At 43.7% G+C, this 16,685-nt stretch overlaps 1 protein-coding gene across 1 annotated transcript in view; it reads right to left on the minus strand.

Moving 5' to 3' along the window:
• LOC107116974 (catenin alpha-3-like) overlaps positions 1–16,685 on the minus strand; it is a 128,791-nt gene that overhangs the window by 92,454 nt on the left and 19,652 nt on the right. The window contains exon 3 of the mRNA XM_015419006.1: positions 923–1,104. Within this exon, the coding sequence (XP_015274492.1) occupies positions 923–1,104 (182 nt within the window). The remainder of the gene's footprint in view (positions 1–922; positions 1,105–16,685) is intronic.

Genomic DNA, 16,685 nt, shown 5'->3' on the forward strand with positions numbered 1-16,685 from the left:
GGTAGACCAACCCCAACATGTTAACATTATGACAGTACGCTATATGGAAATACAAGGCGAAGAGTAAGATTATACAATGAATGTATGCCTGCCACTGCCATTGATTTAAACTACTTCCACAGTAATTTCCTTTCCCCAGAGAACCCTGGGAACTGTCGTTCCATGATGACAGAGATCTCAGACAATTCTCATCAACCTCTCCAAATTATAATGGTCAGCATTTCTTGGAGAGAAGGCCTTGAAGTATACACTGGTAGAAAACCTGTTGGTAGTGTAGATCAGCCTAGTCTTAAAAGCACAAATACTGTAGACATTTGTTCTTCATTTTCATATTAGCTAACTCTTATCTTCAAGATTTTGATCTCACTGGGTCACTTCTGTATTTAACAATCTTATGAAGTAAGATGGAGTAAGTCCCATCGAACAGATTCAGTAAGGTTCTGAGTAGACCCATTTACTTATTCATGTTATTTATAATTCCCCTTTCTCTCTGGGATGCAAGGTGGATTTCACAGAGTAATTCTAAGGGAGCAATCCTAAACAGGTCTTCTCTAAATAAATCCCATGTTCAATGGGGCTTAATCCCAAAAGAATGCCTTTGAGATTGTAGCCTAATCATATTTTTTTTAAAAAGAGCAACCAGAGAAAATAACCCCAAGCAAAAGAATTAGAAAACAAAAAGGACAAAGACAAACAAAGCACTGCCTCTGCCCTGGGCAAGCGAAGTACAAAGGTTTTAATATTCCTCCTGGCGTTTCAGTATTTCACAGGGAATACTTCAGTTTTCAGTTCTATTAGTTTTGACAGTCACTTGTCACCTGTCATTACAACTCTTTGTGTTATCCATTTTGAATGTGACAATTGCTTCTAGCTCTTACAAATACATCATATATATTTTTAAAAAAACACACTGCATAATTACCTCGTGAAATCTGTCATCTCCATCATAATCACACACATCCGTTTAGCCAGAACAATGATGTCATTGCTGGTATCATCCCAGATCTCAATCTCTGCGTCGAGCTTACTCTTCACTTTCTTGAAGTCAGCCACCTGTTCGGCTATCTTTTCTTTCTCAGCCTCTGGCAACTGAGTCATCTTTGCCTGTGTGCAAGAAAAATTTGGTTTGCAAAATGTCTGCCTTTGTCAAAGGTATCTTCCGGTTGCCGATGGAAGATGTCAACCTGAAGCAACAGCTGAAATCTATCCCCATATCTTTGGGCCATTATTTCTGCCAAGAGTGTTATACTTCTGTAGCAAAATGTCGATCATAATGGGTGGTGATGTACAGGTGTGGGCAGACAGGGTCTGTGTATTCCAAGGGGACCATAGATGGTAGAACACTTTTCTGCTTGCTCCGTGCACGAAGAATCACTGTTGCCCTCTAGAATGTGTTTCAATAGGTTGGCAGGGCCCACCTAAGTAGAGGTTAAGTTAACTTTAATGGACTGGGAGAGGCGTACCTCTGTTAAATCCAGACAGCACTCTGGATGAGCTACAGCGCAATCCTATGTAGAATTACTCCACTCTAACCCACTGAAGCCAGGGGGCTTAAACTGGAGCAACTCTGCATAGGATGGCACTGCTGTGCTCTTGTAATAACAGCACCTCAAAATGTAGTATTTTACTTCTTCCTGGCATTCACAAAGTAATGTATGTACTTTTTAACCCAATAGTATGCTATGCCAGCATGTAAGAATTTTGGATAAGATGTACTGCGAATGTGCCATGCCGGATATGGCATTGTACCATTATCACAGGCAGATGGGTTCTAGAATCCATGTTTGGTTCATGGTGCAGGTAACAAAATAAATGATTCAAAAGCTTCCCAAAATAAAAGAGTAGTAGCATCCTGCTTCCCAGTTATGAGAAGTTTTCCTCAGGTTCATACGTAGGCTAAACAACAGACACTGTTCCTCTAGCACCTTTTATGCCAGTGGCCTATATCAGTTACTGCAATGACTAATCTAAGGGGGTAAAATACAGAGAAAGTGAGGAACAGGCCCGTAGCCAGGGCGCTGACACTGCCCTCCTCCCCCACCAACCTTGCAGGGATGTGATTGTATGGAGAATAAGCCTTGGGCAAGTAGCGGGCTGCCCTCCTCCCTGCCACCCTCACAATGGCTGGCACAGTACTTGGCCGGGGGGGGGGGGGAGGAAGCCTGGGGTGAGCAGCATGTCGCCCTCCTCCCCCACTGCCCTCACCACAGCCGGTACAATACTTGGGCGCCGGGAGGGGGTGGGGGGAAGGAAGCCTGGAGTGTGTCGCCATTCTTCCATTCTCTTCTTTTCACCCCCTCCTCCTAGTCTGTCCTGTCCCACTCACCCTCCTTTGTAATGGGGGGCTCCGTGCTTGTGCACTTGCTTTTCTTTGGCAGCCCCCCCCCCGCCTTCCCCGGGCTTTTTGTTGAGTTGATGAAGACTGAAAAGACTCTTTCAAGTTCAAAGTGCCATATAAATTGGAGAGCTAGAAGTTTCCACAAAGGTCTGAAACTTGGCATTCCTTGAAAGTAGAAGGCATGCAGGTTTTCTATTAGAATCCTTAGGCCCAGGGGCACTCCGGTCTGGCACGCTCTCCTTGCCTGTCCACACATTTACTTGGGTCTTCCTGCTTCCACACCCTCCTGTCCTGCTGGCTCCCTCCCCTCCTCCCCCCCCCTCGCTGACAGTTCCTGCCCCCTCTTTGCTCTCCAAAGATTTTTCTAGCTACAGGCCTGGTGAGGAATGTCTAGGTCCCTTAGTGCATTGTGTGAGGGTGCCTGTGAAGACTGCCTGAAAAATATCAATAGAAGAAGTAGAAGAACAGATTGGATTTATACCCCACCCTTCACTACCCAAAGGAGTCTCAGAGTGGCTTACAAACTCCTTTCCCTTCCCCACAACAGACACCCTGTGAGGTAGGTGGGGCTGAGAGAGCTCTGACAAGAAACGCTCTTTTCAAGAAAAGCTGTGTCAGAGCTATAGCTTGCCCCAGGTCATCCAGCCAAGTGCAAGTGGAGGAGTGGGGAATCAAACCTGGTTCTCCCAGATTAGAGTCCGCGCACTTAACCACTACACCAAACATGATGGATTTTAGCTTCACAGATTACATTGCACCAGTGCTACAGAATGCCTGTATGTGACAAGTGTCTCCGCATAAGGTGTTTGCTGTGACTTATGAAAGACCCAAATGGATTAGGCCTGGTGTATGTCAAGAACGCTACTGCTAGTTAAACCTCTTAACCCACTAGGGTTGCCAGCCTCCAGGTGTGGCCTGGGGATCTCCCACTTTTACAACTGATCTCCAGCTGACAGAGATTAGGTCCCCTGGAGAAAATGGCTGCTTTGGAAAGTGGACTCTCTGGCATTGTACCATGCTCAGGCCCCTCGCCAAACCCCGCCCTCTCCAGGATCCACCCCCAAAGTCTCCAGGTATTTTCCAACCCAGACCTGGCAACCTATGACCCGCTGAGGTAATCTGGTGAAGCCATATGGCTGCACAGATATTTGATGTGATACCAGGTTTGTGATGCTACTGTTATGGAACTTGCTTTCTACAGAAGCTTGCCAAACCCAATTTGTTTCAATTTTTAGAAAGTACCAATTTTATACCACTAGGATTTTGGACTGAATGTTGACTTTGATCATCATCCTAGTAAAGGTAAAGGTTCCCTTGCTCAAAAGCCAGTCGGATCCGACTCTAGGGTTGCGGTGCTCATCTCCGTTTCAAAGCCGAAGAGCCAGCGCTGTCCGAAGACGTTTCCGTGGTCATGTGGCCGGCATGACTAAACACCAAGGCGCAGGGAACGCTGTTACCTTCCCACCGAAGTGGTACCTATTTATCTACTTGCAATTTCTTGCTTTCGAACTGCTAGGTTGGCAGGAGCTGGAACTAGAGACGGGAGCTCACCCCGTCTTGCGGCACCCGGGTCTTGAACTGCTGAACTACTGACCTTCCACAGCCTGCAGTTCAGCGTCTTAACCACTTGAGCCACCGCAGCTCCTGATCATCATCCTACTGCTTGTTTATTGTAATGTTATGAAAACTGATTATCGATTATTATTTCAAAACACTTCAGTTTTAATTTGAAAGCAAGTTTCCCAGAAAGAACAGAAACATTTAGTTAATAAAAAAACTGCTAGCCTCGTTCATTTTTAGTGGAATAGACATGCATAACTTTCCATGGGTCATATTCATTTTGCTTCTGTTCTCATATAACCAGCATAACCTTTTGACTGATTTTTGTTTAAATGGCAGTGGATACTTTGTTGAGCTTGGAAGTTTTCAATGTTACTGCTTGCTGCAAACCCTTGGAAATCTAAATAATGCAACTTCTTCTTCTTCTTCTTCTTCTTCTTCTTCTTCCTCTTCATTATTATTATTGACCACCCTCTCCCAAAGGACTTTCAGAAGAACTAAACATACTGCGCCCATTCCAATTTGTCCTATGAATGTAATGGGAGCAAAGTTCCACAAGTTCCATAAATTCCATAAGCAGTAGATTTCAGCATATGAAACAAAGAACATGGGAGGGAGTAGGAGGACACAAAGGGAGATTTACTTATTTGTTTATTTATTTGTTTGTTTATTTATTATTTACATTTCTATCCCGCCCTCCCCGAAGGCTCAGGGCGGCTAACAAGGCATATTGCCAAATAAAACAATAAAACAGTACAAAATATTAAAAATACATCACAATAAATAAACAATTTTGGTGCTCCTCTAAACCAATTCCAAAGTTACATTTACTAAAAGCAAGATGACCATCCCCTAAACGTCCCGTTCTCACCCATGATGCAGAAATTATGGGACAATTGGTGGTACATGCCCGCGTCCTGATGTCCATATACAGAGATTATGGGGCGTTGGTGGTACACTGGTGGTGGCGGCTCCTATTCAAAAGCCTGGCGGAAGAGCTCCGTCTTGCAGGCTCTGCGGAACTGTCTTGCAGGCTCTGCGGAACTCTGCGGAGAGATGGAATCACTCCTCTTACCCTCTTCAAAACTAACCAAATTCAAATGTTCTTGATGCCTGAAGGTCTTGATGTTACAAGGCAACAATCAGTTTCTCTCCCTTAGGGACAGAATTGTCTTTCCTCCTCCTCCTCCTAGTAATATACTTTAATTTCCAAGAAGACGGCAGATTCCAGGAAGAGCAATCCAACCATTTGTATAATTCCAGTAAACACATCACAATCTGAGACACCGTTGCAGGAGTCAAAGCCCAAATGATTATTGACACTGGAATCACTAGGGACAGAGTTTAGGTTGAGCCATCACCCCAATGGTGTCCGTGTGTGTAAAGTGCTATCAAGTTGCAACAAAACGTATGAAGCCCATTAATGGGCTTTCAAGGCAAGTGAGAAACAGAGGTGGTTTGCTACTGCCTTGTTCTGCAGAGTCTTTCTTCCAAGAACCAACCTTGCTTAGGTTCTGAGATCTGATGAGATCTGATGAGATCAGGCTATATACCATGCCACCTTTGTTTTCCTTCTATTCGGCCTAATTTTTTTAAGAATAAAATCTTGGAGACAATGTTTCAGGTCAGACATCCAGAGAAACCATGGTTAGTATGATCCACTAACTATAGTTAGTTAGAATCCATCAAATTGGTTGTTTAGAATCCTAACTGTTAGAATCCATCAAGTTGGTTCATTAACCATAGTTAGTTTTAACTGCAGTTTCATGTGTCTGAATACAGCCATCTTGGCTCTGACAACACTCTCCCAGGCTGTAGAGAAAAGGAAATTAAACCAGCCTTTTGAGTATCTGTGAGCTGAATCCTGATTTAATGATCTAACCCTAGTTAAAATAAACCATGGTATCATGGGATGTCTGAAATGAGCCAAAGGATCTGATGAAAATCTCTGCAAATAGACTGTAGCTTGGAAAAGAATCTGATCACCCTACAATTCCCTGTTCCCCCTCTAAAAGCAGTTACTAAAGATCGGTGGACCCTCAGGAATGGAATGGAGAGGAAGATGGAGCTGCCAGCAAGGCGGAGAAGGAGAAAATGAAAGATAGTTGTTTGGGGTATGCCCATTAATTCCATATCTCCTTGGATAAATGGATATTTCAGGTCTTTGTAGTTCTGGCGAATGCTGAATATATGGAGGACAGACTATTTGCAGGTTTAGATAACAAACAGTCCCTTTTGTTTACTACTACATTGATAGTTTTCATGTTTAATTTTTCCCTTTTGATGGCTGGGAAAATGGGAAAGAGGGGGTGAGAGATTGAGCGACGTATGCTGTCAAACTGTCATGAATGCCCCTTGGGGTGGAAAGGTGGTATATTTTTAAAAGAATGTTGTATTTTGAACTCTATTAAAAATCTCTCAGACTTTCTATTAAAAAAATAAACAGACCCTAAAGATGAGTCTAGGCTTCATTCAGTGTTGGAAATCTGGCTGTTCCATACAAATTAAGGCAAAAATATTGAATTTGTTACAAAACATGTTCTGTACAAACAGGCATCTGTAGGGTTCATGACCTTCCTTGCAAAATCTGGCACTGCAGCCAGTGAATCGTGCATTTAAAACCCCAACAAGCAATATAGGAAGGAGCAAGTCTCTCTAGGTCATTCCTTCTAACTTCCTCACTAGCACAGTGACTTGCTCCTCATAAATCAAACACAATAATCATACTCTGGGGATTGATCTTCATGGTAATCTCCCTGGATGTCTAAGTCACAGATACAAGGTCTTTTCGGATGCAAGTGGGACAAGATTTTAAACTACTGTCAGATGAAACTGGGACTTGCTCTGAGGTGCATTAAATTATTAAATGAAAATTGTAAATTTCGTTTTTTTCATGCTTTCCCACACAAACGTGGGGGGAGGGGTCGACATTTTCGCAGCACATGCTGAAACCTGCTCTGCATATTAAACCTGATCCACAGAAAGGAGCATGTCTCCTCTTTCTCTTTCCCTCAGTGCAAAATGCATGATATACGATAGCCATTTTACTAGTTTCTGTTCCCCAGAATCACTTCACTGGCCATTCCTTGCAGGGAAATGCCCAAGGTGAAGATAGCGTATCTGCTGTAATGCCTAGTTCTGGCCTCACACAGATCAGCAAGTTAATATTGCCTGAGATAAAATGCCCCATGGAGAAAAGTAAAATACACCTTTCATCTCCAATTTGTAATCCCTGCTAAAACCAGTAGAACTGCCACCAGATCCTCCCCCCCCTTCTTACTTGGGAGAAGCTTCTGAAGAAATCTTAGGGAAACCAAGATTTCAATAACAACATTACTCTGGTGCCAATGGAGCCCACACATCCATAAGACACCTTCTCAACAAGGCATATAACTACCACTCAGAAACTGGTATCTTTCTTTCTTTTTAGGACAGAAGCAATGTGAATTGTATTGAAGGCACAAAAAGCCATCTGCAAGTTAGTTGCTCTGTTGTACAGGAGGATATTTTTATAATAATAAAAGGTCTGGTATAATAGAACGGTTTGAGACGTCAGTGTTATATAGGGAGCAGGTTTGCAGTCTATTCCACTGTTTATTGTATGTATTCTCTTGGTCTTATGGCATTGTTTGCCACTTTTCAAATTCCATTTTTGCATTGTTCATGACAGATCATGCCTGACGTGTCAGATGGACTGGGAGAAGGAGCTGGGAGAGAACTTCTGGTGAGGTGAGTGTTAGTTTTGCTTTTCCTAAACTGTTGGGGAGCATTAACTAAGGTTGTTGTGTGAGAGAACAGTGTGTGAGGGGGCAGTGTGTGCTTGGCGCCTGTTGGAGAAGGGTTTCTGATTGCTTTTCTGTGCTTGTTTTTTGTTGTTGTTTGGTCTGTTGCTGAGAGAGGGGGCCTGTTTGCCTGGGGTTGATTACTGGTCCCGTCCTCTGCTGTAGCTCTGTTGCGGGGGGGGGGGGGGGCTGTGAGCCTTTGAATTGCAAGGCTCTCCTCGCCAGAGGCATGAGCTGAAGGCCTCTTGCCCTGTGGCTCTAGCCTGGAGATGGAACCTGGGGATCCCATAAGTAGTCAAGACAATTTTACATTGTTGTACTTTACTCCTTTTGGCTCAGGTAGCCATTTGGTCAGTTCTCTAAGTTTCAGGGCACATCAGCACACTACGGTATTTCTAGATAAAATAATCCACTTGGGAAGTGACGATGAATGCTCACAGACCATTTCCGGTCACCTGCGAGGACTGCACCAAATTGTTCTTCCTCCCTGAGAACAAGACGGACTACACTTGTCAGAAGTGTAAGTTGATAAGACTATTAGAGGAGACGGTTCAGAGCCTGGAGGAAAGGATTACTACTCTCCATGAGATCAAGGAAGAAGAGGAGGTCATTAACAGAAACCTTGATGTCCTGCATAGGGAAGGAGAGACCAGTCAAAGGGGCAACAGTGTGGCTGACTGTCCGAACGAGACTCCTCAGAGTGCTACAGCCCAACCCCAAAGATGCCGTGTGAGATGGCACTCAGTGCCATTAGAACTAAGGGATCGATTCCAGGCACTTGTAATGGAGGCAGAAATGGAAACACTTCCAGTGGAAGTATCACAAATACAAGGCGGTCAGAGGGAGGTGGACAGGGAGATATGAAGAAATGGTGGGGGAAGGAAGAGGAAGGTGCTGGTCGTAGGTGAATCCCTGTTGTGGGGTATGGAACGTCATGTGTCCAGGCCCAATCCCCTGGCCTGAGAGGTGCATTGTTTGCCAGGGGCGAAAATTAAATATATTACAGACAGGATCCCAAAACACATCAAACCTACAGAGCATTACCTATTTGTGATGGCCCATGTGGAAACCAACAACATGGCCGTGAACACCATCGAAAGCATTAAGGCTAACTATGAAGCTCTCCGGAGGAAGCTGAAGGGAATGGGGCACAGGTGACATTCTCTTTGATCCTTCCTGTCATAGGAAGGGGAATACGACTGCAGCAGAATGAAGGTGAACCACTGGCTGTGTTGGTGGTGCTAATTTTTTGCATTGATTCTGATTTTTTGTGATCCTAGTCCTGTTGCATTGCTTATTGGATATTTCACACTATTTGATTGCATTGTTTTATACTGTCTCAGCAAGAAAGGTGAAGTATATAGTAAATAAATATATTGTAATAATTAGTGAATCAACCGTGATCCAAGAGGCACAACCAGTTCATACTGTACAGAAGAGAAACCATCCATCTATGATTTATCCCTCCATTCCTCCAAAGAATTTAGAGAAGCATATATTGTTCTTCCTACCTTATTTTAACCTTACAACAACCCTGAGATGAGATTAGGCTGAGAGTATGTAACTGGCCAAGTCACTCCACAAGCTTTATCTGACTCAATTTCAAAAACATCACAGCTTTTTTTTTAAAATGTAAGAGCAAATTTTGTTAGTCTTTAAAGTACTACTGGACTCTTGCTCTTTTCTACTGCTACAGACAGATGGTTACAGCAGAGCCGGTTGAAGCTATATCTGTCGAAGATGGGGGTCCTGTACCTGGGTCGGGGAGGAATAGATGTGGGTATCAGACTTCCCACGCTGGAAGGGGAGCCTTTGGTGCCAACCTAGACAGTGAGGAGCCTAGGAGCAATACTGGATGGCTCCCTTTCTATGGAGGCCCAGGTTACTGCAGTCACCAGATCTGCATTTTTTCATTTTAGGTAGGTTACTGAAACCCTGCCAACAAAAGTCCGCATGGTCAAAGCAATGGTATTCCCAGTAGTCATGTATGGCTGCGAGAGTTGGGCTATAAGGAAGGCCGAGCGCCGAAGAATAGATTCTTTTGAACTATGGTGCTGGAGAAGACTCTTGAGAGTCCCTTGGACTGCAAGAAGATCAAATCAGTCGATCCTAAAAGAAATCAACCCTGACTGTTCCCTGGAAGGCCAGATAATGAAAATGAAGCTCAAATACTTTGGCCACCAAATGAGAAGGGAGCACTCACTGGAGAAGACCCTGATGCTGGGAAAGACTGAAGGTCAAAGAAGATGTGGACGGCAAAGGATGAGATGGTTAGACAGTGTTATAGATGCAACTAACATGAAATTGAGCAAACTTCAGAGGACAGCGGAAGACAGGAGGGCCTTGCGGGAGCTGGTCCATGGGGTCGCGAAGAGTCGGACTCGACTGTGCGACTGAACAACAACAACAACTGAAACCCTATCTTTTCCCCGTCAGGACTTAGGTACAGTGACCCATGCAATGGTCACTTCCAGGCTTGATTACTGCAATTCGTTCTACGTAGGCTTACCCTTGAGGCTGACCCAGAAATTACAGCTGGTGCAAAATGCAATGGAGTGCCTGCTGACATCGATGCCTATGCGGGCTCACGTTCGGCAGGTGCTCCACCAACTGCATTGGCTGCCAGTTGACCTCCAGATTCGCTTCAAGGTGTTGGTAATAACCTTTAAAGCCTTACACGGCCTGGGACCAACATATCTGAGGGACCGCCTCTTCCCATATATGCCCCGAACAGCGTTATGCTTTATGGTTGGCCCTGGCCCGAAGGACATCCGTCTTGCCTCGACCAGGGCCAGGGATTTTTCTGCCCTGGCCCCTGCCTGGTGGAACATGCTCCCTGTCGAGATCAGGGCCTTGCGGGATCTTCTTCAGTTCTGCCGGGCCTGCAAGGCAGAGCTGTTCCACCAGGTTTTTGACTGAGGCAGCGGGTGTCTGTGCATGGTCTCCTTAAGGTTGTTGTCACCCACCTACCAAGCCAAACAATATGCTAGGCAACCTCTCACAGCCAGTTGGCTCTGTTGGACTATGATCACTGCTTTTAATGTTTATTATTGTGTCTTAAATTTTTAACTGTATTTATTGTATTATTAATATGACGTAACCCTCCCTGAGCCAACTTGAGGGATGGGCAGGCTATAAATAAAAACAAACAATCATGGCTACCCATCTTAAAAAGGGTGAGATGGAGCAGCTTGAGGCATTCAGATGCTTGGGTAGAAAAGGTCATTCCCCCACCCACCCCAGTCCTCTTCTGTGGCTTTTTGAGGGGCACAGTGACTTCTGTGAGCATTCTCAGAAGTGTGGATCCAACCTAGGTTTCAAAGTATAATCCTGTTTTTCTTTTAAAAGATCTGCTTTGTATTAAACTGAAAATATAACATTTTTCTCAATTCACCCCTCATAGTCTATACTAAAATACATGTTACAACCCCTTAATTTATAAAGGAAACTATAGGAAAGAGCATTTTAGATTACATGGAGGAAGCTGTGTTTGTCTATAATATTTGTTCTAACATGTGTTTTATTACAGGCTACAATGCGTGGATAGAGCAAAGTGGAATTTTTTTTTTCCTGTTTGATACTAGACACAGAACAACTTTTCATAAAGCGAAATAGGGGATTTTGTTTCATACACAGGTTCCCTTGCTTTTTAAACAATGTTTAAGCGGTTTGGTTTGTCCTGTTTTATGGTCTTTGTCAGAGTCCTCTTTTGTTATGTGTCTCATACAATGTGTTCATTTTAATCACTATTTTAGGATGTTAAAGCTCTGAGTCAATTTGTCACTGTGCTACATGACATACTGAATGAATGATATAGTCATTATCTAGTTGCCGCCAAAGAAGACTTGGAGCATGTTGTGAGTATATTGATTCCTCTGAACTCTGAGCTTTCCTTTTCTCTTCATTCCCAGTACTGATCCCAGTCCTGGAATGTTTCATTGTTTTAATTTCCTGTCTTCACATAGTTCTGAATGACTGAAACCGTTATAGTTCATTGTGATCCAACAAGATGATGGGGAAGCACTATATGGGTCTGTGAGTGACCTGTTTTAGATTTACTGTGATATGCCTTGTCCATACATTGTATGTGATTGTGAACAAAGAAGTTTCAGTGTTCAACAGTACTAACTTTCACACCTGTTATGAGCATTGCAAGATTCTGACAAAGAGGTGCTATACAGAAATTCAAGGATGTTGCAAAGAACAAATAAATAGGTTTTCCCCCACAGAGGACTCTGGGAGTGTGAGGTAGAAGACAGGAAGCTGAATAAATTTCCCTAAAACTCACCTCAGTTTACTGTCACCAGATGTCTCTTTGTGTTTTAAAGAGTTGAGGAAATGTATTTTGAAGTCCTTCAGTCTTCAAGCAAGTCAGTGATTTATGCCATGATGTATCTTAATGTCTTTCATATTTTGGACTGATCAAAACTGAAGGACATTTCCTCCTTTAAGTGTGGTGTGATACAGTTTCCTTGCTCCTCTTAAACATAACATCAGAGAGTCCCACAGCTGTTTGCCAGCAACTGCTCAGACTCTGCTGGTCACTTCAATTATTAGCTTTGAATGGACAAGCTGCCTGGTCTTCCATCAGTCTGCAACTCCATTTTCTTTTCTGTAACAGTTAATGTATGACGTTTCTGGCTACTGTTTTATATGCCAAAAGATGAAAGAATGCATTTCATAAGAGAACATAAGAACATAAGAGAAGCCAATGTTGGACCAGGTCAATGGCCCATCTAGTCCAACACTCTGTCACACAGTGGCCAAAAATACTAGGTGCCATCAGGAGATCCATCAGTGGGGCCAGGACACTAGAAACCCTCCCACTGTTGCCCCCCTTAAGCACCAAGAATACAGAGCATCACTTGCCCCAGCCTGAGAGTTCCTACCTATACCTTGTGGCTAATAGCCACTGATGGACCCCTGCTCCATATCATGGTTTAACATTGCAGACATGCATTCTGTTAAAATTAAATGTTATCAAACTATTTCAGGAAGTGTCATCTCAACACGTCTTACATTTCAAATGCATAAAATATTAGAAGGCAAGGGAGGAAAGCTGAGAACATTTTGAGCCAAGTGAATGAGGTCAGGCCTGAGAGCTTGTTTCTCCTCTGTTTGTGGGTGCTTAGCCTGGGCGTGATCTGTTCCATGGGGTCATGAAGAGTCGGACTCGACTGTGTGACTGAACAACAACAAGCCTGGGCATGGTCAGAGGTGCAAGCCTGTATAGAAATATTGATTTCTATAGGTTTCATGTTTCCCCTGGAATGTCTATAGCTTATACCCTGCTGTCTTGATTTCCTGTTGAAGCCAAATAGAGGGGTCCAGATGGCCTCTATTGCCATGCCATAAAAACATGCCTTCACACTTACATGCTGGCAGAAGACCAGATGGCCTAGCAAACAAGCAAACAGGCTACAGGGCCCATGTCACGTAGGCCATGGTGGGTTAGGGTTTGGGAGGGCACATGACCCGGGTGTGCCCTTCAGAGCTCTGACCATTCAGAAGTTGTTCCCATGACAACCCAAAAGTTGGACACCCCCTGTCTACCGTGATTGGCTGAATGGCCACAGCTGATTATGATTAGATTGGGGTTCTTAATTGTCTGACCCTTGGAGGAGAGCTCAGATCTTCTTGCTCTCTTTATTTGTTTGAATTGCATCTGGGACTGCTGTCCCGAGGGGAACAAAGAACTCCTTGGTGCAGCTGAAGCACATGGCTGCATGCTTACAAAGATGGACTTCTTGCTCCAAACCTCTTGGGGCTACTGGATTATTACAAGTGGACTATTCTGGACTGATAACTGTTCCTGACTTGGTAAATATGCATTTCTAATGTGTAGTTAAGGCAAAACATTGCCTAGCCTTTGTTATTTTGAATCCTTCTAGTCTGTGCTAAGTCTGTGCTGAATAAACTTTATTCTTGTTTATAAATACTGTCTGGATTGTAGTAACTGGACTTCAAGGCTAAATTCCTCGTGCATGCTGCTCGCCAAATGCTGCTACCTGTATAAGATTAACTGCACACTCTAGATTGAGTGGCTAATGTGTAAAACCCACATGCCAACTGAGATTCTGGGGATCTCTAATCTCAGGTTGTTGAGGGGTTAAGCTTAGAGATCCCTGGTGGCTATATTGTTTAAATCCAGAGAGCCTATCTTTCTGGGTTCTTGGGTAATGTATTGCGCCAGTGCAGAATTCTTTCCCCCATCCCTGGACTGGCCTGGGGGGCAGAATCTATACAAAACCAAAGGTCTGAGGCAGAGACACTAAGTCAGCTGGGCCTGTGGATCTAGACCTAGACCAGGATGTGGTAGGACATGCTTCCCTTGCTTGGGTTTTGTGGGTAGGGTGCCTGCCAAGCTGTCGTGGAGTTTCTTTGGGGAGCCCCTATCAAACCTCTGGGGATGTCTGCCTTTTGGTTCTTCAAAACCTGCCTTTGGAGACTTGGGCAAGGGGCTGCGAGCATAGAGGAGATGCTTGCCTTGCTTCCAGTGTCTGGTGGGGGAGTCTGCCGATGTGAAGTTTTCCTGTGAGTTTGAAGTCATTTGGTTTGTTCCTGAGCCATCCCATAGACTCCTGTAAGTGCAGCTGACTTTTCCAGAGAGAGCACTGGAGAGACCTTTTTGGGGGATCCATAACTGGGGCTCCAGAAATGTTATCCACCCCCCAAGTTGGAGAGATTATAGAGGGGTGGGCATCAAGATATTTGGTGTGTGTAGCTTGCAGGGGGTCCATTTTATGCACTTTTGAACCTGTGCTTGACATTTCCCCCAAAAGCACTTTCCAGGAACATCTTCTTTGGGGGCCATAACTCAGACCACCTAAGTCCAATCTGCACATGACTTGGAGGGCATGGAGAGGAGCATCAGTGGGAGGTCTGTGAGTTTGATGTCTCTAGCTTGCACAGGGTCCATTCTATACACTCCCGAACCTCCCCCTGTCATTTTCCCAGAAAGAACTTTCCAGGGGGCACGTTATTAGGGGGGCCATGACTCAGACACCATAAATCCAATTGTCACCAAACTTGGACGACAGATAGAGGAGAGTAATCCAGATATCCCCTGTAAATTTGGTGTCTCTAGCACACTGGGGGGATGTTCTCCCACATCACAAACCTCATGAACCAAACCAGTTTATTTGGTGCCTAAAAGTTTGTGATGGTTTGTGGCTCACGAACTGGGCACATCACAAACTGAAATGAACCACATTTTTCCCAATTCATGTTGATCCCTACTAACAAGACGGAACTTTCAGTCTGCAATCAGGTAGAAAAGGAACATGCAACCATTTGCTGTTTGTCTAGTCCCAGACAAATTATGAGAAAAGAGCTCCAATAAGCTGGTCTAACAAAGTGCAGGACCTGGTCCATCCCCCACAGACATGGCGGAAGGCAGATGTTAGCATTGTTTTATGTTTGTATCTCTAGTGAACTCTCTATATGTCCCTTTTGCTGTAAGATACTTCCTCGCTATCTGTGCTTCCTGTTTAAATAGAGGTTTAATGGAATAAAGCTGGTTTAGAAACCCAAAGTCACTGATCGGGGAGGGGCATAGAAGACTCCCACTCATGTACCTCAAAGTGTTTTGCAAGGCATTGAACTAAGGATGCAAGTTCTGAAAGGCACTTTCGTCCCAAACACAAAAAGACCAGGAGGGAGCAAAATAGCTGAAAAAGGTGAGCTCAAATTTCTCCCTCACACTTGCACACAGAAATGAGGTGGGCCAGGGAACTTCTGTCTTGGTAAAATACTGGGGAATCCTTACCAAAGAAAAAAAAATTCTGGTGGTGGCACAATACTATGATTCTGGTTCAGTCTGGAACAAAGGAATCCAAACTAATTAATGATTTCCCATGAATCCTGTCTTGTTGGTGACTTAGTTCCGGCTCTAGGACCAGCAGTGGCAAGAAAAGGGAGTGAGCCAAGTGCTGGGAGATGTGAATTGTGACAAAAATGCAGCAAATTATGGATAGTCAAGGATGAATTATGTCCCTGAATTAAACATCACAAGAATTCCAAATATGATCATCCTGAAAGAGAATGAGAGGGTGGAAAATGATCTCTATTCACTTTCCCTAATCCATGCATTATTTTACAAACTATTGTAATCTCCATCCTTAGTCATCTTTCTTTTAAACTAAAAAAAAAAAAACCCAAAATGCTTAGCCTTTCCTTCTAGGGAAGTAATTTCCCCCTTGATAATTTTGAAGACCTTTTTTTGTACCCTGTCCATCACTAAAATATCTTTTTTCCAAAATCCTGGCATTACCATGTGCTACTTTCCAACCCTCTAAAAAGCAAGCCAGTGATGTTGCATATTTATGTTAACAAGATGCACAGTTTTCTATCTGAGTGCCTTAAGAACCCTTGAGTCTTTGCTATCTGGACTCAGTTACTTGCTATCTGGACTTCGAACCAACATTGACTGCCAGCCCAATAATCTTTCTCCCTTTCCTCAACCCACCCAAATGTCCTTTCCCCCATCCACTCTCTAACTGATTGCAGGGATTTTTGGTTACTAGGCAACCCAAGATATCAGCTGGCTTTTTGTGGAAGATCTACACAAACACAGACACTACTGATTTCTACAGTGGGGATAGCCCCACTGGCTGAGAGGACAGAAAAAACACGACCAGACGGAAGAGTAATGAGACATATTGTACAGGAGCTGAAGATCTATTTCACTACGTAATGGTTTGTCCACTATATTCGGATCTTAGAAGCAGATTTTTATCTCAAATACTTAATCAACTGCAAAAAATTTCTGATAGTGATAAGCTAATTTTTCTGCTGTCAGACCTGAATCCTTTGGTATCTTATAAGGTAGCACTTTTTGCGTTAACAGCCAGGAACGCTAGAGCAAAGGTGGTTCTTAGGAACGCAGCTTCCTGAGATGCAAGGCATTAACATTGTTACAATTGGAATTGGAATTTGTAAATGCTGTATACAATTTTAATTTGAGGTATTTTAGACATTTTAGATATTGTACAAATGAACTTAAT

This window comes from Gekko japonicus, unplaced genomic scaffold, assembly GCF_001447785.1.
Source record: "Gekko japonicus isolate JY-2015 unplaced genomic scaffold, Gekko_japonicus_V1.1 scaffold3341, whole genome shotgun sequence".
Taxonomy (NCBI): domain Eukaryota; kingdom Metazoa; phylum Chordata; class Lepidosauria; order Squamata; family Gekkonidae; genus Gekko; species Gekko japonicus.